At 40.0% G+C, this 23,906-nt stretch overlaps 1 protein-coding gene across 2 annotated transcripts; it reads right to left on the bottom strand.

Annotated features, from left to right (window-relative positions):
- Positions 1-9,471: 9,471 nt before the first annotated feature.
- Positions 9,472-22,286, bottom strand: LOC138645091 (uromodulin-like). 2 transcript variants are annotated; one of them, XM_069734145.1, is made up of 5 exons: positions 22,000-22,286; positions 21,610-21,695; positions 19,169-19,219; positions 18,159-18,352; positions 9,472-9,742 (listed from the first exon to the last, which is right to left on the bottom strand). In XM_069734145.1, the coding sequence occupies exons 2-5, from the start codon at positions 21,680-21,682 to the stop codon at positions 9,602-9,604; spliced, it is 459 nt and encodes a 152-aa protein (XP_069590246.1). In that variant the 5' UTR covers positions 21,683-21,695; positions 22,000-22,286; the 3' UTR covers positions 9,472-9,601. The 2 variants fall into 2 exon arrangements, with proteins under 2 accessions (XP_069590246.1, XP_069590247.1); XM_069734146.1 differs by lacking the exons at positions 21,610-21,695; positions 22,000-22,286 and adding an exon at positions 20,933-21,153.
- Between the last annotated feature and the right edge of the window lie 1,620 nt (positions 22,287-23,906).

The following is a 23,906-nucleotide window of genomic DNA, read 5'->3' as shown; positions in this document are numbered from 1 at the left end:
TTTTTTATGTCTCGGGGTAAGAAGTGGGGTCTTCCTGGGTCTCCTACCATACAGTCCCTTTCATTCAGATGCTGACGGATAGTACGGGTTGACACTGTTGTACCCTCGGACTGCAGGGCAGCTTGAACTTGTTTGGATGTTAGTCGAGGTTCTTTATCCAACATCCGTACAATCTTGCGTTGAAATCTCTTGTCAATTTTTATTTTCCATCCACATCTAGGGAGGTTAGCCACAGTGTCATGGGCTTTAAACTTCTTGATGACACTGTGCACGGTAGACACAGGAACATTCAGGTAGGTCTTTGGAGATGGACTTGTAGCCTTGAGATTTCTCATGCTTCCTCACAATTTGGTTTCTCAAGTCCTCAGACAGTTCTTTGGTCTTCTTTCTTTTCTCCATGCTCAATGTGGTATACACAAGGACACAGGACAGAGGTTGAGTCAACTTTAATCCATGTCAACTGGCTGCAAAGTGTGATTTAGTTATTGCCAACACCTGTTAGGTGCCACAGGAAAGTTACAGGTGCTGTTAATTACACAAATTAGAGAAGCATCACATAATTTTTCAAACAGTGCCAATACATTTGTCCACCCCCTTTTTTAATGTTTGGTGTGTAATTATATCCAATTTGGCTTTAGGACAATTCTTTTTGTGTTTTTTTCATTTAAGACAAATTAAATGAAGATAATAATACCAAATAATTTGTGTTTGCAATCATTTTCAGGAAGAAAATGAGTATTATCTGACAGAATTGCAGGGGTGTCAATACTTTTGGCCATGACTGTATTAGAGTATGTGTATACTAATATAAAACAATGTTCATGACCAGTATGAAATAGTATATGTTAAATCTAAAAATAATGTGTTTGCCTGTTTCAAATATTTTTAAGAACTCTTTGATCTCATGATAAAGCTTTGATTAATTTTTTTTATATTTCTATATAATGATGCACTTGCATGAAAGCTGCACAGATCATGATGCAGCAAGTCTGAAAGAAGCCCTACCATCTATATATTTTTTTAATAAATGTGTGTATATATGCATTTAATGTGGTGTGAGTTTGTATACTCACCTACCGCTGCTCTCTCCGGGATCCAGCACCATCCTGCCTAGCATTATATGGAGCATATGAAGCCACTTCTGGGTCACGTAGAGCGCAGTGTGAACTGCAGGGTGGTGAAGTCGCTGAGAACAGGAGAAGATCAACACTGGATCCCAGATTTCCATGTTCTACAATTTATTTTCTACAAGATAACTCAAACACCAATAACTGATCCACAGGAGGGTTGCCAACCTTTCAAAAATTCCTGGACAGTCTGTAAAAATTTGTCACTTTTTTCCCCCAACTGTAAATAAAAATTGCTGTTTTTGTAATTTTTTGGGGTTTAACCAGGTGAAATCTGTACAGATTATTAAGACTGTCATTATCATCATTTTGCAGTTCATAGAGAATTAAGTTAATGTCTTCTTAATATCAGATTTCTCAGCATAAGAAATATATTACCTAAAGTCTTTATGATTTATTATGGTTTTCCAATGTGTGCGTAAAAAGTGTTCGATGTTCATGACTTTTTGTTAGGCTGCTCGGAACAAAATTTAAAAAATCAGTCTGATAACCCTTCTTCATACAATAAGTATGCAGTTGTAGTCCAGCTCACCCAAGTTGAGGTTTCTGAGTGGATTCAGTAACGAAATGCCAGTCCTGCCCAATATTACCAAATATAAAGTGACTATAGAAGAAAATCAAGCTCTTTCTTATGTTAAAATAATTCAAAAACTTTATTCCAAAACTTGGTATAAATTCGCAATCTCGGTACATACAAGTACTGAGGAATCTACCTACGCGTTTCAAGCTAAAATCTTAATCATGGAATTATTTTAACCAAAGAAACAGATCGATTATCTTCCGTAGTCATTTATATGGAAAATAAGTGTAGACTGCACAAGTATTAATTCATTCCTGAATGACAACAACTGAATCAGTCGGCAGGAGAATTGTGTTCTTATATGTTAGGCGCCTCTCATTTCTATATCGTAAAAACAAATAATGACAAGTTAATGTTACTAAATAAAGAGAATTCTTATAGTTAAAATATGGTATTTAACACTATTAACGTATCCCAATCTATAGAAGATGGCCTCCATGTTAATCTATGACTTATATAAAGTTTATCCTTTTTGCCCATTTCAACCCAACCAAAACCCTCCATTCTTTAACCCTGTTCCTGCCAGTTCCATTATGGCTGCTGCCCCTAATGCTTCCCAATGTGCCCAACTAATTGGTTACATTGGTTAGTTTTCTCTCATGCACTGCTTGCGGCAGCTCTTTCCACAATACTTCTATAGGATTAAGGTTAGGACTTGACCATTCCAAAACTATAACTTTATTCTTCCTTAACCATTCTTTTGTAGAACGACTTGCTATTGAGAATCAGTTCACTGACAGATTTCCTGATATTTTCTTTTACAATTTGCTGATAAAATTTAGAATTCATTGTTCCATCAGTGAAGACAGCCGTCCTGGTCCAGAGTCACCAAAAAATAAAACTCAAGCCATGATTCTACCGCCACTTTGTATCACAGATGCTATGAGTTTTTATGCAGTAATGCCGGATGTTATTTTCTCCAAATTTAACACTTTTCATATAAACCAAAAAGCTCAAATCATCCCACAACACATTATTCCAATAGGCTCCTAGCTTGTCCAGGTTCAGTGTTCAGAAAAATGGGTGTATGTGATCAGTCAGTGAAAAGATTTATTCCGCCTCATTTCAGAGCTGCTCTTTTGCTGACAGAGTTATGTGTGGCTATGATGACAGCTCCTCTGACAGTTGAGACACGTCTCAAGCTCTGTTTCTTCAGTGTGCGGATATACTGAGACTTGACTAGGACAGATGCAGATTAAATTACCGGTATGTCACAGACAACGTGTTTATCACATTCTTGGAGAACCCCTTTAAGTTACCTGTAACTGTATTTAGAAGAGGGTTTTGATAACAACAGAATCATTAGCCTATAGTGCTGGAGAATTGCGGGGAGAGGTCAGTGGCAGGTAGTTGGCTTTTACATGGCTACAATAGTACTTGTAGAATTAGACCACAGTTCATAGTTTTTGTTATGTGTTTTGTCTCTTAGCAGGTGTAATTTGAGTTATATGAAGATAAGATTAAAATAGATTTAATTGCAAGAAAATTGAATTGCTTTCCATTGTTGTCTACTGTACATTAGTACTGTTTCTCACAATCATGAGTTTACACGATGGTGTTATACTCAAATATGGTCACATTCACGTTACCAGGTGGATTGGCTGCACATTTTGATTGGGAAGTCACGTGTATAGTGCTCATCACTACAGTATGTTCACCTGTGCCTGAAAGGGGCCATATAATCTTCTGATGAAAGTCACGCAACAGGGAATGGAAAAATGGGCATCCAGATAAATAACAAAATATACATAATATACAACAGTTATGGATATACAGTAAATAAAAAAATAGTTATCCAGAACTGATGATTGACTTGTTGCCACAAAAATAGAGCAATTTCTGTTATCACAGATCATAGCAAAAAAGTATTTCATTACTATTGGTTTCCACTCAAAAATGTAACACTCTTACCGAGGAACATTGTACTTTAGTACTATTCTACTACACCAACATTAAGGTGGGTGTTATATTTTAAGCATTCTTCATTGTTGTATAATTAGTATATCATTTATCCCATTGAAAATTTTTAGTCTCAGAGTTTATTTCCAAAAAAAGTAAGTCTCTAAGATAGGTCCCCAAGATAGGCAATTTTATGATCGTTAGTGGCTGACTGTTTAGATCACCAGCACTCCTGAAATAAGCTCTCTGGAACACCTAGAACAAGCCTTGGCGGTCCTGTGATCCTGAGTAGAGCGGAGGTGTGCATGCTTGACCTCAGTTCTAGTCATTATCTATGGGACTGCAGTTAAAAGTTGACACACTTAGCAGTCCCATAAACAATGAATGCTTTCCATGTGCACCTCTGATCCAATCAGGATGAGTTACAGAACCCCATTTTTAGGGATCCAGAGCCCTGGTCTCAGGATAATTTGGGTGCCAGCTGTTAACCCCTTTCTGCCATCAGATGGAATAGTACCTCCGATGGCATATCCCCTGCTTTGATGTGTGCTCCGGCAGTGAGCCCGGATCAAAGCATCGCTTCTATGTAGCAGAGCCAATCAGGCTATGCCAGCTTCTATCCTCCCATGGAGGCTATTGAAGCATGGCAAAAATAAAAAAAATGTTTTAAAAAATATGAAAAAAATAAAAAAAATAAAAGTTCAAATCACCCCCCTTTCACCACATTCAAAATTGAAAAAAAAAAAAAAAATCAAACCTACACATATTTGGTATCACCACGTTCAGAATCGCCCGATCTAGCAATAAAAAAAAAAGAATTAACCTGATCGCTAAATGACATAGCGAGAAAAAATTAAAAATGCCAGAATTACGTATTTTTGATCACAGCGACATTGCATGAAAATGAAATAACGGGCGATCAAAAGAACGTATCTGAACCAAAATGGGATCATTAAAAACGTCAGCTCGGTGCACAAAAAAATAAGCTCTCAGCCGACCCGAGATCCCCAAAAAATTAAGACGCTACGGGTCTCAGAAAATTGCACAATTATTTTTTTATTTTATTTGTTATTTTTCCAAAGTTTGGAATTTTTTTTCACCACTTACATAAAAAATAAACTAGACATGTTTGGTGTCTTTGAACTCATAATGACCTGGAAAATCATAATGGCTGGTCAGTTTTAGCATTTAGTGACCCTAGCAAAAAAGCTAAACAAAAAGCAAGTGTGAGACTGCACTTTTTTTGCAATTTCACCGCACTTGGATTTTTTTTTCCCGTTTTCTAGTACATGACATGGTAAAACCAATAGTGTCCTTCAAAAGGACAACTCGTCCTGCAACAAATAAGCCCTCACATGGCCATATTGACGGAAAAATAAAAAAGCTATGACTCTGGGAAAGAGGGGACTGAAAAACGAAAACGCAAAACCGAAAAAAGCTCCGGGGGTTAAACTAGCAGCAATCAGAACGTTATCCTTTATCCATCTGTACAGGTAAATACTGTCATAGACCTGACAGAATAACAAATCTGCAGGTGGTCGGGCATCTAGGAAATAGCGACCACAATATTGTGCAGTTTCACCTGTCTTTCACTAGGGGGACTTGTCAGGGAGTCACAAAAACATTGAACTTTAGGAAGGCAAAGTTTGAACAGCTTAGAGATGCCCTTAATCTGGTAGACTGGGACAATATCCTCAGAAATGAGAATACAGATAATAAATGGGAAATGTTTAAGAACATCCTAAATAGGCAGTGTAAGCGGTTTATACCTTGTGGGAATAAAAGGACTAGAAATAGAACAAAGCTAAACAAAGAAGTAAGACAGGCAATTAACAGTAAAAAGAAAGCATTTGCACTACTAAAGCAGGATGGCACCATTGAAGCTCTAAAAAACTATAGGGAGAAAAATACTTTATCTAAAAAACTAATTAAAGCTGCCAAAAAGGAAACAGAGAAGCACATTGCTAAGGAGAGTAAAACTAATCCCAAACTGTTCTTCAACTATATCAATAGTAAAAGAATAAAAACTGAAAATGTAGGCCCCTTAAAAAATAGTGAGGAAAGAATGGTTGTAGATGACGAGGAAAAAGCTAACATATTAAACACCTTCTTCTCCACGGTATTCACGGTGGAAAATGAAATGCTAGGTGAAATCCCAAGAAACAATGAAAACCCTATATTAAGGGTCACCAATCTAACCCAAGAAGAGGTGCGAAACCGGCTAAATAAGATTAAAATAGATAAATCTCCGGGTCCGGATGGCATACACCCACGAGTACTAAGAGAACTAAGTAATGTAATAGATAAACCATTATTTCTTATTTTTAGGGACTCTATAGCGACAGGGTCTGTTCCGCAGGACTGGCGCATAGCAAATGTGGTGCCAATATTCAAAAAGGGCTCTAAAAGTGAACCTGGAAATTATAGGCCAGTAAGTCTAACCTCTATTGTTGGTAAAATATTTGAAGGGTTTCTGAGGGATGTTATTCTGGATTATCTCAATGAGAATAACTGTTTAACTCCATATCAGCATGGGTTTATGAGAAATCGCTCCTGTCAAACCAATCTAATCAGTTTTTATGAAGAGGTAAGCTATAGACTGGACCACGGTGAGTCATTGGACGTGGTATATCTCGATTTTTCCAAAGCATTTGATACCGTGCCGCACAAGAGGTTGGTACACAAAATGAGAATGCTTGGTCTGGGGGAAAATGTGTGTAAATGGGTTAGTAACTGGCTTAGTGATAGAAAGCAGAGGGTGGTTATAAATGGTATAGTCTCTAACTGGGTCGCTGTGACCAGTGGGGTACCGCAGGGGTCAGTATTGGGACCTGTTCTCTTCAACATATTCATTAATGATCTGGTAGAAGGTTTACACAGTAAAATATCGATATTTGCAGATGATACAAAACTATGTAAAGCAGTTAATACAAGAGAAGATAGTATTCTGCTACAGATGGATCTGGATAAGTTGGAAACTTGGGCTGAAAGGTGGCAGATGAGGTTTAACAATGATAAATGTAAGGTTATACACATGGGAAGAGGGAATCAATATCACCATTACACACTGAACGGGAAACCACTGGGTAAATCTGACAGGGAGAAGGACTTGGGGATCCTAGTTAATGATAAACTTACCTGGAGCAGCCAGTGCCAGGCAGCAGCTGCCAAGGCAAACAGGATCATGGGGTGCATTAAAAGAGGTCTGGATACACATGATGAGAGCATTATACTGCCTCTGTACAAATCCCTAGTTAGACCGCACATGGAGTACTGTGTCCAGTTTTGGGCACCGGTGCTCAGGAAGGATATAATGGAACTAGAGAGAGTACAAAGGAGGGCAACAAAATTAATAAAGGGGATGGGAGAACTACAATACCCAGATAGATTAGCGAAATTAGGATTATTTAGTCTAGAAAAAAGACGACTGAGGGGCGATCTAATAACCATGTATAAGTATATAAGGGGACAATACAAATATCTCGCTGAGGATCTGTTTATACCAAGGAAGGTGACGGGCACAAGGGGGCATTCTTTGCGTCTGGAGGAGAGAAGGTTTTTCCACCAACATAGAAGAGGATTCTTTACTGTTAGGGCAGTGAGAATCTGGAATTGCTTGCCTGAGGAGGTGGTGATGGCGAACTCAGTCGAGGGGTTCAAGAGAGGCCTGGATGTCTTCCTGGAGCAGAACAATATTGTATCATACAATTATTAGGTTCTGTAGAAGGACGTAGATCTGGGGATTTATTATGATGGAATATAGGCTGAACTGGATGGACAAATGTCTTTTTTCGGCCTTACTAACTATGTTACTATGTCATTTGAGAGGGGCAAGGACTGAGGGAGTGCCACCATAGAGGGGAGTACATGCGGCTTTTTTGGGGGGAGTAAAAAGAGCACTTGCTGACTGGGCAAAGTTTGACTATGCTCTGAGTGATATGAAAGATGATGCCGGTGCGTGTGTTAGGGTTGGTGGAATGCACCGAGTATATATATATATATATACATATATATATATGTATTAATAGGTGCATTCGCAACCCGGGGTCCACCGTGCAGGAGAGGAACCCGATGCTGGCAAATGGCGGCGCTATATGGCGGTATAAGCGAACTCTGTTAACTCCACAAATTCGCTAGAAACAAGATGCCCTGTTAACCTCACAGAGGTACATAGCTACCAAACAGAGCAAAACTGTTGTCATGCAATCAGAGAACCAGGCAAACAACTCCTCATCGGAGGTGCCGGTATTCTAGCGGCTTATTTCAGCCAAGTTCCTGAATACACACATACAAACTCCTCACCGGAGGTGCTGGTATTCTAGGGGCTTATTTCAGCCAAACCCTAACCACATTCAGACATGACCACACTGGCACTGAGCTCATAGACTTTGGTTTGATACTAGCTCATGGCCGTGCGGCCATGCGAAGCTTTTATAGCTGTAGCAGACAAGGACCTTCCAAGTGGTCCAATAGGGGCTGCTACAGGGTCTGAGCGTGTGACCCCCGACCTCCAATGAGAGCTCCTCCCGTGGGCATGCTCAATGTGTGAAAAGCAGGAATTAGTCCCAAAAAAGCTACATGCCACTGGCTACAAAAGCAGAACCTGAAAAGGCAGCAGTAACCCTTTGCACAATAACAGGCTGTGTGAGATGCTGGGACCGACGTCTCTGCTGAGCAGGCTCCACTGCGGCTGAAGCAGAATGGGAGACCACAGCAGACATGGCTCAAGATTCCCCCTTTGTAGCAGCAGGAACTTGACTCCTAACAGCGTGAAAAAGATTACCACGGACCGCCTGATTGTGAGGGACTTTGATACAGTAACTCTGTAAATCGGCTGTAAGAGAAGGGAACTGTGAAGCAGATTTGACTTGGAGCATTGTCAAGGGAAAGTGGAACAGAGATGTGTGTTTATCACCACATGTGTTGTAACCATCAAGCATGTTGCCTGTTTAAGACCGTGTAATCACCACACTCATTGCCTGGGTACAGCTTTTGCCTGCACCCCTGTATACATAAATACAGCATTGCTGATTGGTGATCCCTCTAACACTAAGGGTCACTGTGTCTATATAAAGAGACACACCACTACCACAATCCACCCTACTGCCACCTTCATGGTTCACGATTACTAGAGATACATAAGGGAGCAGTCTATGATGAGATATTGGAGAGCAAGGGGTCTATAGTCTTTTCTTTCACAAGGACCTTATGCTGTCTGTGTCCACCCCTGCTAGTCCAGTCTACTGTGTAGTTCAGTGATTTATATCATTCAATTAGAGTCTTAGTACATACTGTTACTATAAGACTGTTGGAATATTCTTACAAAATAGGTTAGATCTGTCAAAACATACTGAATGACTAACTATACTTGAATATTGACCTTCCAACCCATGTACCCAAAATGAAAATCATGCACTTTGTGTGAATCCAGTGGGCGGACCTACTAGTGATTGACAGCGCTCTCTGCATGCACAGGAAAGACTCACTATCATTGAATATGACCACTCACTGGACCTATATGCTACAAACACCAGAGATTTCAACAAATAAAATGCAAGCTTTACTGAAACTTTTCCCATAAAAATATATATCCTGCTGAAAAACATCCGGTCTGCAGATCAGATATTTTCACCATGAGAGGTTCCCATTGTGTGCTGTTTTTGCTTCATGTGTATATATTGCTGGGCTTTATGTCTTTTTTTCTTTTCTACCAATCTGGAGCCAAATTACATTGTGTTTTTAATTACAGTACATAGGTTTTTTTTAACCTTCCATATAATCCTCTGGACATCTATTAACTGGGAACCAAGACCAGTCTGATTACAAGCAGAGATCTTGAATACTGTGAAGAACTGAAACAAAAAATATTTTGCGAAAGTTTTATTTATATAAAACTAGAAACCCCCTTTAATATGAATCACAATGTATGGCTTCAAGAATGATTAGCAACAGCAAATGAAAGTTCTTCACTTTTCTTCCAACTTCTACAATTATCTTAAGATGACGCAAAGCCTGATATCTGCTCCAAAGAATAAGTGCAGACCACATTGATGTTAAGTAATTCTCGAAAAACAATGGCGGCTGGATCAGGAGGCAAGAAGATGGTGTTCTTATACGTTGCATGAGTCTCCGATTTCTATATGGAAAAGTAAATAATGTTACCAATTATGGAGTTTGTTCACAATTAAAATAAGGATAATAACACAATTAGCAAATTGTAATATGTATTTAGTAGTCCTTCTTGTGGATGGATGGATGAACGGGCAACCCAAACATTTTTAAAATCCTGCAAGATCCTGGTCACTTTGTTACTGTTCCTTTCACGACACATTTATGGGTTGCATCAGGAGTATAGGTTTAATATAAAATAAAGTACTCAAATGTATACTGAGACATATTCATGAGTGTCTATAAGATAAGTCGTGCCTATATCTTTTATATGCAGAAACCTTTGCATCTATTTAATAATATATCTTTATAGGGGTCGGAACTTTATTTATGGAGTCTTCAATCCTTTGATTCTTGAGAGCTTAGTAGTTAGCTGGTCAGATTAATTATTGAGTTTCATAAGAGCTGTTTACATTTGTCTTTAGTAATTATTATTAATATTTATTATTCTACATTTTTATAGCGCCATTTATTCCATGGCACTTTACATGTGAAAAGGGGGCAAATACAGGCAAATACATTAAACATGAGCAAAAAATAAGGCACATAGCTACATAAGGAGGGAGGACCCTGCCCACGAGAGCTCACAGTCTGCAGGGGATGGATGAGGATACACTAGGAGAGGGTAGAGCTGGTTATGCGGCGGTTCAGTAGGTTGAGGATCACTGCAGGCTGTAGGCTTGTTGGAAGAGGTGAGTCTTCAGGTTCTTTTTGAAGGTTTCTATGGTAGGCGAATGTCTGATGTGTTAGTGTAGAGAGTTGCAGAGTATGGGGGAAGCACGGGAGAAGTCTTGGATGCAGATGTGGGATGAAGAGATGAGAGGGGAGTAGAGAAGGAGATCTTGAGAGGATCGGAGGTTGCGTGTAGGTAGGTACCGGGAGACAATGTCACAGATGTATGGATAAGACAGGTCCTGGATGTCATTGTAAGGGTTTTGAACTGGAGTCTCTGGGCAATAGGAAGCTAGTGAAGGGCTTGGCATAGGGGAGAGGCTTGGGAATAGCGGGAAGACAGGTAGATTAGTCGGGCAGCAGAGTGTAGGATGGATTGGAGTGGTGCCAGAGTGCTAGAGGGGAGGTCGGAGAGTAGGAGGTTGCAGTAGTCAAGGCGGGAGATGATAAGGGCATGCACTAGTGTTTTTGTGGTGTCGCAATCAAGGAATGCGCAGATTCTGGAAATATTTTTGAGTTTGAGATGGCAGGAGGAGGCAAGGGCTTGGATTTGTGGCTTGAAAGAGAGGGCAGAGTCTAGGATCACCCCGAGGCACTCTAGTGGTGACTGAAGACAAACAGAACTTTATCACTTAAAAATGTCCAATTACTTTTAATAAATGTGCAATTTTTTACCTGGTGTAAATGCCGCTGTTCTTCTGAATCTGGTGATGTTTTTTTTTTTCACTTACTACTTCTCTCTGTTCCTGAGATATGGCTTGCTCTTCCCTGTACATAAATCTTGTCTTTTTAGCTAAGTGGGGAAAGTCCTTAGCTCATGAGGACCACACCCAGTAGGCTGAACAGACTATATTTATGTAAAAGAAAGAGGGGGCAAATCTCAAGAAAGAAGAGACGCATGAACAAAGAAAAAATAACATTAGAGTCAGAAGACCAGCGTCTTTTATTTCTAGAAAAAATATATAAATTATTGGCACATGATAGGTCCGTTTTAAATTAATACTCCAGTCAAAAGATCTAAATAAACTATTATGTTTGGTATTATTTATTGTGCCTCTCTCTACATCTCTCAGGGTCAGTGATGGACTGATTCAGAACAAAAAGATATCTCCCTTCTATGAACGTTAGGAGGCAGCACTCCAGTGAGAGCCACTTGAGGTATCTGAATGACTCTCACTGGGAGCAAAATGACAATTTTTAGCTGCTCGAGACCCCCACATGCATCTAAAGAGGGGTTTCAACCACAATGGACAGTAGTGATTTTATCATAAATATGTGTTCCATTCGGAATTCAAAAGAGTCGCCTCTTTTTGGTGTTCAGAACCAAATGATCCAGATCATCAAATAAAACAGCACTGCCTATCACTAGACAGTGGAGGAAGAAAATATATAATGTGATAAAAAATGATCTGATATTGTGATTCCTCCAATGATTATAACCAACTTGTATAGTTTTTATTTTTGTGTGTGGTGCAAAAACAATTCTAGTTGGGTCTTGTGGTTGAGTCTAATGGTGAAGCATGGCATCTTGGCAAAGGAAAAACTGGGAACATTGCCTTGCATAAATTTTTGTGATGTATTTGAGACTTGCAATATCTTTCGAGAGCTAAAGGTTGTTGGCAATGATAGGTCTAGTCAGGGTCAGACTAGTCCACCAGAGTACCAGAAGATTTTTCAGTTGGCCTAAGCACTCAAGAAATCATGTGCCCAATATTTTAGTGTATAATTACCATATTTGCGTAACTTTGAAGCCAACAACTTGCCATTAATTTTTGTCTTTACCGTATATACTCGAGTATAAGCCGACCCGAGTATAAGCCGACCCCCCTAATTTTGCCACAAAAAACTGGGAAAACTTATTGACTCGAGTATAAGCCTAGGGTGGAAATGCAGCATTTACCGGTGAATTTCAAAAATAAAAATAGATCACTATTTCCCCATAGCTGTGCCATATAGTGCTCTGCACTGTTGATATTGCCCCATATCTGTGCCCCATATAGTGCTCTGCACCGTTCATATTGCCCCATATCTGTGCCCTATATGCTCTGCATCGTTTATATTAGTAACATAGTTAGTAAGTAACATAGTTAGTAAGGCCGAAAAAAGACATTTGTCCATCCAGTTCAGCCTATATTCCATCATAATAAATCCCCAGATCTACGTCCTTCTACAGAACCTAATAATTGTATGATACAATATTATTCTGCTCCAGGAAGACATCCAGGCCTCTCTTGAACCCCTCGACTGAGTTCGCCATCACCACCTCCTCAGGCAAGCAATTCCAGATTCTCACTGCCCTAACAGTAAAGAATCCTCTTCTATGTTGGTGGAAAAACCTTCTCTCCTCCAGACGCAAAGAATGCCCCCTTGTGCCCGTCACCTTCCTTGGTATAAACAGATCCTCAGCGAGATATTTGTATTGTCCCCTTATATACTTATACATGGTTATTAGATCGCCCCTCAGTCGTCTTTTTTCTAGACTAAATAATCCTAATTTCGCTAATCTATCTGGGTATTGTAGTTCTCCCATCCCCTTTATTAATTTTGTTGCCCTCCTTTGTACTCTCTCTAGTTCCATTATATCCTTCCTGAGCACCGGTGCCCAAAACTGGACACAGTACTCCATGTGCGGTCTAACTAGGGATTTGTACAGAGGCAGTATAATGCTCTCATCATGTGTATCCAGACCTCTTTTAATGCACCCCATGATCCTGTTTGCCTTGGCAGCTGCTGCCTGGCACTGGCTGCTCCAAGTAAGTTTATCATTAACTAGGATCCCCAAGTCCTTCTCCCTGTCAGATTTACCCAGTGGTTTCCCATTCAGTGTGTAATGGTGATATTGATTCCTTCTTCCCATGTGTATAACCTTACATTTATCATTGTTAAACCTCATCTGCCACCTTTCAGCCCAAGTTTCCAACTTATCCAGATCCATCTGTAGCAGAATACTATCTTCTCTTGTATTAACTGCTTTACATAGTTTTGTATCATCTGCAAATATCGATATTTTACTGTGTAAACCTTCTACCAGATCATTAATGAATATGTTGAAGAGAACAGGTCCCAATACTGACCCCTGCGGTACCCCACTGGTCACAGCGACCCAGTTAGAGACTATACCATTTATAACCACCCTCTGCTTTCTATCACTAAGCTTGTTACTAACCCATTTACACACATTTTCCCCCAGACCAAGCATTCTCATTTTGTGTACCAACCTCTTGTGCGGCACGGTATCAAACGCTTTGGAAAAATCGAGATATACCACGTCCAATGACTCACCGTGGTCCAGCCTATAGCTTACCTCTTCATAAAAACTGATTAGATTGGTTTGACAGGAGCGATTTCTCATAAACCCATGCTGATATGGAGTTAAACAGTTATTGTCATTGAGATAATCCAGAATAACATCCCTCAGCAACCCTTCAAATATTTTACCAACAATAGAGGTTAGACTTACTGGCCTATAATATTGCCCCATATCTGTGCCCTATATGCTCTGCACCGTTCATATTGCTCCATATCTGTGCCCCATATATGCTCTGCACCATTCATTTTTGTCCCATAGCTGTGCCCCATATAGTGCTCTGCACCGTTCATACTGCCTCATATAGTGCTCTGCACCGTTCATACTGCCCCATATAGTGCTCTGCACCGTTCATACTGCCCCATATAGTGCTCTGCACCGTTCATACTGCCCCATATAGTGCTCTGCACCGTTCATACTGCCCCATATAGTGCTCTGCACCGTTCATACTGCCCCATATAGTGCTCTGCTTAGTTCATACTGCCCCATACAGTGCTCTGCACCATTCATATTTCCCTATAGATGCTCCACATAAATCTGTGCCGCTGCTGCAATAAAAAAAAAGCCATACTCACCTCTCTTGATTGCAGCTCCTGGCGTCTCGTTCCGGCGTCCGGTCCCGGCGTCTCTCTCTGCTCTGACTGATCAGGCAGAGGGCGCCGCGCACACTATATGCGTCATCGCGCCCTCTGACCTGCACAGTCAGAGCGTAGATAGACGCCGGGAAGATGGAGCGGCGCCCGGCGGCTGGAACGGGGACAGGTAAGTATGACATACTTACCTAGTCCCAGCGATCCTGGCGCTCCCCGCCTGTCACGCGGTCTTCTGTGCTGCAGCTCTTCCTGTCAGCGGTCACCGGCACCGCTGATTAGAGAAATGAATAGGCGGCTCCACCCCTATGGGAGGTGGAGCCGCCTATTCATTTCTCTAATGAGCGGTCCCAAGTGACCGCTGAAGAGGGGAAGAAGCTGCAGCACAGAAGACCGTGGGACAGGCGGGGAGCGCCAGGATCGCTGGGACTAGGTAAGTATGCCTCAGCGCCCTCTCCCCCTCACCCGCCGACCCCACCGCTACCGTGACTCGAGTATAAGCCAAGAGGGGCACTTTCAGCCCAAAAATTTGGGCTGAACATCTCGGCTTATACTCGAGTATATACGGTATATTATAAATTGATTCATAAAGAAATATGTTTGATGATATTGAGTTAAGGAATCAATTAAAAGCTCATGTGCACAGGTTTTGTATGGTGGGACCCTCAGAATAATATCTATTGGTGGACAGAGTTGACTCCAGCTCTTAAATGGGTAAGTGCCAAAAATATCTATTTAGCCCTGATCGCATGAAGTATGCTCATTATGGAATATTACAATGTGCAGTCACATATCTTTCTTCCTTACATGTTACTTTAATTTTTTGCGAAATGTCTATTTTTGTCTCTATAGTATCACTTACGGTATACGACAAAATGAAATATTTCCTGAATTTCTATGTCAGCAAGTACACCCATGCTTGGATGGTAGTAGGTAGGAAATATATATTTATCAATGCTTTTATCTTTTATATTACTTTCACTACTTTTTTTATAAAGCCAAAATGTAACTGAGAAGGGTGGGAAACCATCTTGCCACCTGCAGAATGACTTAACCTTCTTAAAACCCTTTCCCGCCGTGGCCCTTTTTCGTTTTTGAGCTTTCGTTTTTCACTCCCCTCCTTCCCAGAGTCATAACTTTTTTTTTTTTCCATCAATTTGGCCATGTGAGGGCTTATTTGTTGTGGGACGAGTTGTACTTTTGAACGACACCATTGGTTTTACCATGTCTTGTACTAGAAAACAGGAAAAAAATTCCAAGTGTGGTGAAATTGCAAAAAAAAGTGCAATCCCACACTTGTTTTTTGTTTGGCTTTTTTCTAGCTTCACTAAATGCTAAAACTGACCTGATATTATGATTCTCCAGGTCATTATGAGTTTATAGACACCAAACATGTCTAGGTTATTTTTTATCTAAGTGGTGAAAAAAATTCAAAACTTTGCTTAAAAAAAGCGCCATTTTCCGATACCCGTAGCGTCTCAATTTTTCATGATCTGGGGTCAGGTGAGGACTTATCTTTTGCATGTCTAGCTGACGTTTTTAATGATACCATTTCGGTGCAGATATGATCTTTTGATCGTCCGTTGTTGCTTTTTAATGCAATGTCGAGGCAACAAAAAAAAACGTAATTCTGACATTTTGAATTTTTTTCTCGCTACGCTGTTTAGTGATCAGGTTAATGCTTTTTTTTATTGATAGATCGGGCGATTCTGAACACGGCAATATGAAATATGTGTAGGTTTGATTTTTTTATTGTTTTATTTTGAATGGGGCAAAAGGGGGGTGATTTAAACTTTTATATGTATATATATATATATTTATTTTTTTTTCATATTTTTAAAACTTTTTTTTTAAACTTGTGCCATACTTCAATAGCCTCCATGGGAGGCTAGAAGCTGGCACCACTGGATCGGGTCTGCTACATAGCAGAGATCATCAGATCGCTGCTATGTAGCTGAAATGCAGGTGTGCTGTGAGCGCCGACCACAGGGGGGCGCTCACAGCAGGCCGGCATCAGTAACCATAGAGGTCTCAAGGACCTCTATGGTTACTGTCCTGACACATCGCTGACCCCCGATCATGTGACGGGGGTCGGCGATGAGCGCATTTCCAGCCGCGCGGCCGGAAGCGGTAGTTAAATGCCGCTGTCAGCGGCATTTAACAGGTTAATAGCGGCGGGTGAATCGCGATTTCACCCGCCGCTATTGTGCACACATGTCAGCTGTACAAAACAGCTGACATGTCGCGACTTTGATGTGGGCTCACCGCCGGAGCCCACATCAAAGGGGGAGACACGACATGCGCCGTACTAGTACGGCGCATGTCGTGAAGGGGTTATAGAGGTTGTCTACTCATTGAAAAGTGATGGCCTATCCTTTGGCTAGGCTATCAATGTCTGATCAGTTGGAGTGCATCACCCAGCACTTCCACCTATTAGCTCTTCTCTGTATCGGTGGTGGCGGACACAACTGCTGAGTTATTGAGTTATACAGCTCCATCCATGGAATAGTGGCTGCATCCGGGTATTGCACATCCACCCTGTATTGATTTGAATTACCAGCAGATTGGTGAGGGTTGCCCCACCGATCAGACATTGTAGTGCTCTCCTAAGGACAGGTCATCAATGTTATAGTAGTGGATAACCCCTTTAGGACATGGAGCCTAATTCACCATTTGTCGTTTATTTAAGTAATTTTTTTTTTCCTTGTGGTTTTTGATGACTTTTTTTAGACAAATTCTTCAAAATGGCTCATGTAGTTCATTAATTCATCATAACATCAAAAATGCTTTTTATTTTTGCTTCTCTGCAACCAAAATTTGCAAATGCTTTAAAAAGTCGCAAAAATGTGCCAAATTGAAAATTCCTCCAGAACTCTTCTCCAGGCAGGAATTGGAGAGCTATGTTCCAACAAAATGCCACATTTGGTAAAGTTGCATTTCATGAATCTATGTAAAACCGTTCTGAAGGCTGAAGACTGTCAGGTCATTTTATGCTCCATAACAATAGCCATAAAAACAAAAACCTCAAAAACAATTGCGTTTTTTTAACCATTTTACAATACTTGACTTTTTTTGTTCCTGTTTTGCAGTACATTACATGGTAAAGCGAATGGTGCCATTTAAAACTACAACTCATTCAGAAAAAAAACATGACCTCTTGTGGTTTTGTTGATAGAAAAATACAAAAATGATGCCTCTTGGAAGAAGGAAAGGAAAAAAATATCAAAGCGCAAAAAAGAAAATACCCCAGCCATTAAGAGGTTGAATCAAAATTTGACCTCACTTTTAATAATTCCTAGAAATATTGCATAAATGTACAACTGTTTGAAAACCTTGGTGTGGGAAAGTCCAATCCTGGTAATCGAATGTAGATTCTACAGCAAAGATCATATCTGCCAATTCCAGAAAAAGAAGAATCCCTCAGGTCTACATCAAAAGTTATCAATTGTCCTATGCCACCTAGACCTCCTGGAAACCTTGCAGAGAAAAATTACTGCAAGACTTTCCATGCCTGACACATTGATGTAGCCTCTCACGTGTGTTTTTGAGGGGGTATACAATGAAAACTAAGGGAACATGCCCTCAAACAGTTCCAACGGTGAAAATTTTGTGCTCCATGCCATGTTTTTTCTTGTTCCCATTTCCAAAAATTATGACTAAGCTATACAATCAATAAAACTCAAGTAATCATTACAGGATTAGATCATTTTCTAGTGTTAAGTACTTTCTTGCTTTTCTTTCATATGCTTTCATAAGGATATCCACTAAAGTGTTCAGTATATATGTATACCTATGCAGAGTTACAAATGACTTACCGTAATCACAGTCCCGCATGCTCCTTCATCACGAGCCATACTTATGTACACAATGCCATTAATATTTGGGAATCTCCGACATCTGTTGTCTATTAGATGGATGTTGTCTACGTCCACCTTCATAGCTTGAAGCTCACTGACGAGTAGCGTTACCTTTATTTCTGAGATCCCACATTGAATTTTTGGACAAAAACCTATCACAGAGAAAACAAAGTAATAAATGTCTCGTAAAGCCATTCTTTAAGAAAGTTTGAAGCAGATAAATAAAAACCTGAGCCCTGTAAAAAAAACTGTGAAATACCTCATGGCAATAACATTATGGGAATGTGCACATGACATCTTATTAAGGCGGGTGAACGCGCAGAGTTTTTCAAGAAGAAGATGCTTCAGGAAACAATGATGCGTTCTTTTTCCTAAATCTTGTTCTTGAGTGTGTTGTTGTTGTTGTAGTGTTTTTGTGGAGCCTTTTTATCGGCAGTGTCCAGTCTCTTTCTTTACGCCATTCAATGATAAAGTAACTGCTAGCAGTTTTATAAGATAAAATGTGACCAAAATGCTTAAACAACATTCTGTGTCCCGGTCGGGACATGTGTCCAAAGTCCCCCCCACAAAATGCATGCATGCGCCAACGGGGCCAATAGATTGCAAGGGTGACGGCAGAGCTCCGCGTACGTTTTTTGGGAGTGTATACGTACGGGAGGAGGACACTCAGACGCAGACGACATCTGAGTGTCCACCTCCTATATTCATACACTCAAGATGAAAAGTGCTCTTCCGTCACCATTACAGTCTATTGACCCCATCTGTGCATGTGTTCGGACCCCGTTTTTCGTGGGATTTCGGACTTATGCCCAGACGGGGACAGAGAACGTAATGTTAAGGCATCCTATGGAATGTAGAAGATTCACTGATGTACCATTTGTTAAACTCGGAAACCTTGAAAGCAACATGACCGCTCCAATAAAATATTAATTGTGTAGGTTCACTACATTGCGCCCAAAGTGACTTACCTGCTCTATCACACTGTGCATTAGTAGATAGCAGTATCTCATTGGTGCTCACTGTGGAAAGAGGAGTTTAGATCTTGTTATAAATAGAAATAAAAAAAAAATCTAATTTAAACTGTAATTATAAAACTATTAATACTATTTAAAAAACCCCAGAGTAATACCAGTATATGTTTTGCGGTAAAACTCTAGGTAACATACAAGAATGGCACACTGATGGCTGACCGATGGAACGCTGATCCAAAACTCTGATGACACCAGTACGTTATGTCTCCGGTATCGATATTATACAAATGTGTAAAGAGGGCCTAAGGCTGGGGCTACAAGGCAAGTTCGGCTCCGAACTAAGTTTCCTGGCCAAATATCTCTCTATGCAGCTGCAGCATTGCAGTGTAATGCAGGGAAATGGGCTCTAATTACAACCCACAGGGTAAAGCGACAGCAACAAACAAGTACTAAAAACCAGAATCTGTTGAATTTTTTTTGACTTAGGGTATATTCACACTGTGCGTTTTTGGTGCGTTTTTTTTGGTGCTTTTTTATGCTAATTTTCAGTTGCTTTTTACATTACCAGCAAAGCCTATGAGATTTCAGAAATCTCATGCACACACATTTTTTTTCTTCATCAGCACTTTGTGCTTTGCTGCTTTTTTTGGACATAGAGCAGGTCACTTCTTTCAGCGTTTTTGCAGGGCTTTTGCAGCGTTTTTCACCCATTGGCTTGAATGGATGTTGAAAAAACACTGCAAAAACGCAGGTATCATTATTTGCAGCGTTTTTGCTGCAGAAAAGTCATGGACATTAGCCTGGACAAAGAGACACACAGTTAGCCCAAAAAACGTACCAAAAAAACGCACCAAAAAATGCACCAAAACCACAACAAAAAACGCAGCAAAAACCCACCTAAACCTGCGCTTTTGCCGCAGCTTCTTTCCTGCCAAGAAATCAGGTTTTGCTGCAGAAAAAAAGCAGCAAAAACACCCAGTCTGAGCATACCCTTTCTTGTCACCGTCGCTGTACCCTGTGGGTCACAATGGGAGCCCACTCACCTACATTACACTTCCATTGTAGCAGTGTTATAGAGAAATATTTGGCTGCTGAAGATGTATTGCTACTAAAGTTGCACTATAGCCCTAGACTAAGGGCTTGACCAGACATCAATTTTTCATGTGCGAGTTTTGTCTGTGTTTTTCATTGGTTATTATTATTATTTATTTATTTATATAGCACCATTAATTCCATGGTGTTGTACATGTGAAAAGTCATGGCATAAACTCACTAATGCTAGGCTATGGGGCAGTCGAAAAAATCCGACAGCATTCTGATGCCATCTGCTCGCTGTCCGTGTTCTATCACTTTCTTAGTAGAAGCTTGAGAAAGTCAACTGTTTTTGTCCTTCCTACAAAAACTTACAAAGCTTTCATAGTAAAAATTGCCCTGAACCACACTCCCAAATTACATTAAAATGTGTATATGTATATATTAAGCTGACCTCTCCCTGAACTCGTACAACATACGTTAAGGAAAGAACGATGTAAAACAAGTAACAAGTAAGAATATGTGAAATTAACAACATGAAAACATAAATCTTATGCCAAAGTTAAAAATAACTGTCCCAGATAAATTGTGCAAAACGAAAAATAAAAACTATAATATATATATATATATATATATATAAATAAAAGAAATATGAAACATAAAATTATAATACTAATGATAATAAAAAACCTTAGCAATAACCAGATGAGGTAGGAGAATCCAACTAACCATTAATAGATTCTTGCATAAAGCGACAGATTTAATTTTGTTCAAAAACTTGCACATAATGTACTGATATAACAGAACTTCAATGTCTTGCCCAGTATACCATGAAAGCCACATCCTCTCAGGACATGCTGGGAGTTGTAGTTTCAGCTTGTGCCACTTGGTAAAATCTAACAGAGTTGATCATTTTGTCTACGGCTATGTGCACACGTTGAGAATTTTTTTGTAGCAGATTTTTCTGCAGAAAAAAAAAATCAGTGTTGGCATAAAAATGCAACGTGAAATACACATTTATTATGGCATGCATTTCTTAATGTGTTTTTAATTGAATTTTTCCCATTCATTTGAATGGGTGAAAATCTTAAAAGAGCAGAAAAAATTGCAATACTGCAGATTGTAAAGAAAGCTAAAAGTAATTAATGTAAGCAGCATGTATATAAGATGTCAGAAATCTCATTCACTTTGTTGGAACCATAAAACGCATTTTTTTCATGTAAATAATGCACAGAAAAAAATTCAACAAAGACACAATGTGTGAATTAGCCCTAACGCATCTAGATTTTTCTGCAGGCACGGTACAACATATTGTGCGACATAATGTAAACGTATACAGCCTAACCATTGCAATAATGCCAAATTATGCTACATGTATATGAGGATAGAAAATGTAGTTTACTCACCTCTCGTTGCCATATTGGTTTTCCCATTTGATGTCAGAAAGGTGAGAATGAAAAAATACAAAATGAGACGCATTGAAATGGTTTTCCTGCAAGAAACAGATATTTGGTTCATTCCCCTATGGATACAATAGCACCAGGCTACAGGTAATACAACATTGTGTGCGGCATCTCAACCCTTCAATAATATTATAGCCAATAGTGCACACATAGCTGTGTCCTACTCCCTTTAATTAAAAAAATTACAATAAAGTAGAGTAAAATTAATGAGACCTTTTACATTGCAACCTATAGCACACACATCACTGATATACCATGCAATGCAAAATAACCGCTACACCAAGCCCAAATAATACCACCATACACTACACGAATAATAGTTCCATGCTTTACCTTAGTAATAGTGCTGTGTCCTCGGGTCTATCAATAATGATGTAGAAAGGACTTGCTGAACGTTCTCCTGTGGAGATGGTGGAGTTCCCTAAATGGAGGTCCCAGGGAGATGGAGGCCCTCTCCCCGGCCATAATCCTTCCCTCTAAAATGATCTCATATAAAACAGTTTTAGATTTTGTACCCTTGGCCAATGATTACACAAGTACCTGTTTGACTCTACACTCTTCCGTGACACATTATACAGCGTGTGGCGGGTTTACAGTGCTGTTTCCACAATATCTTGCAGCACATACCTGCCCAGCGCTCACATTATTACAATGCCTGGTACTAGACTAAAGGTCTGGAAATTGAAAGGGAACCTGTCAGGACAGTTTTATTACTGGTGTTACGGCGGTACAGCCAAGGTTGCTTTCTGAACAGAAATTCCAGTTTAAGGCACCATAGGTGAGATATAAAACTTTGAGGCTGGGGACGTAATGATGGAAGTCATGAGCGGACCTGTACAAGAGGAAACGCACCAGTGGTCAGCGCCATTTTCTACTGGATCTCCATCCTCGGGTGCACAATCATTTGAAGGCCACCGTGGAGGAGAGCACCATCGGCTGCCAATCAGAGGTCCCTGTCATGGGGAGCACAGTCACGGGACTACTTTGCGCCTGCACCAGGAGAAGCCGAAAAAAAGAGGAAGCTGCCCACTATGGAGGTAGTGGTAGGAGAAAGGCACGTTTTTTAAAATTTTTATTAAAACTTACTTGTTCCGATGCCTGAACCCCTCATTATATGTCATAGTATAAAAAGGGACCAGTCATGATGAAAATGGTATCTAGTATCTGATCCTCGGGCACAATGAACTGGAGCAGAAAGATTTGATGGACATTTTTTGTGCGGAAAGTTTCAGTAAAGCTTGCATTTTATTCATTGACATTCTTGGTATTTGTATGCAGGAGTCCAGTGGGTGGTCCTAATCAATGATTGACAGTCTTTCCTGCATGACTGTGCATGTAGATGTAGCTGTCAATCAGTAGTAGGACCGCCCACTAGACTGTCGCGAATAAACACCAGGATCTGAATCCTTCCTAACAAACCGATATATCATTCTACTCAGCTTCCCCTTTTATATACTGTGCTGTCTACAGCATGTGCAATGGGACAGGTTTCAATTAGCATGAAAACATTCAGTATTAGCCAATTGTTGAGGCTGCATGACAGACATAGATTTTTGAAAAGTTGGGTTACAATTCTATATGATTGGTCTATTCTGCAGCGTTTCTTCTTTGCTACGCGCAAACAGCACATAAAGCAAAAGTGAATGAGGTTTCAAAGCATATTGGTGTATCGGGAGCAGCAAAGAACCCATACAATTGTATTATGATGCCACCTACTGGTCAGGAATAAAAACTGCAGGTTTTGCTTTAAGTATAGATTTTTCTATGATTTTTTTTTTCAGTTTAATTAGTGTATGCTAATCAATTTCATATTGTGGTATGAAGGTTCTCTATGGAACAGACCAAACCTTATTTCCCAGTAATAGAGGAAGCTCGGCACAGATTTCTCCATTCACAGACATAAAGGGAAAGAACAGCGCACATCCACTTCTTCATTTCTGACAAAGTGAGTTCTTGCACCCCATTATTAAGATAGAAGCCAGTCGTGCTCATATACCATGATTGTCCTAAATGGCACAGCAACTTTATTGTAGTGATCAGAGTTGGGAACTGAAGATAGGACGTGACACAATAAGCTTTCTCAAGCTAACACTGTCACTCCCTTATGTTAAACTCTTACTTTTTATCACATTGAAGTGTTAGAATATGCTTGTCACTCTGCTGTTATTCCCCTGCCTGATAGTTATAAAGTGGAAATGTTATTTGGTTTTTACTGTAGACTGTTAAGCAAGATCCTTTTT

The sequence above is a fragment of the Ranitomeya imitator genome, chromosome 7 (assembly GCF_032444005.1).
Source record: "Ranitomeya imitator isolate aRanImi1 chromosome 7, aRanImi1.pri, whole genome shotgun sequence".
Classification (NCBI taxonomy): Eukaryota; Metazoa; Chordata; class Amphibia; order Anura; family Dendrobatidae; genus Ranitomeya; species Ranitomeya imitator.
Note: the sequence above shows the minus strand (reverse complement) of the source record. Positions and strands in the feature narration are given on the sequence as shown.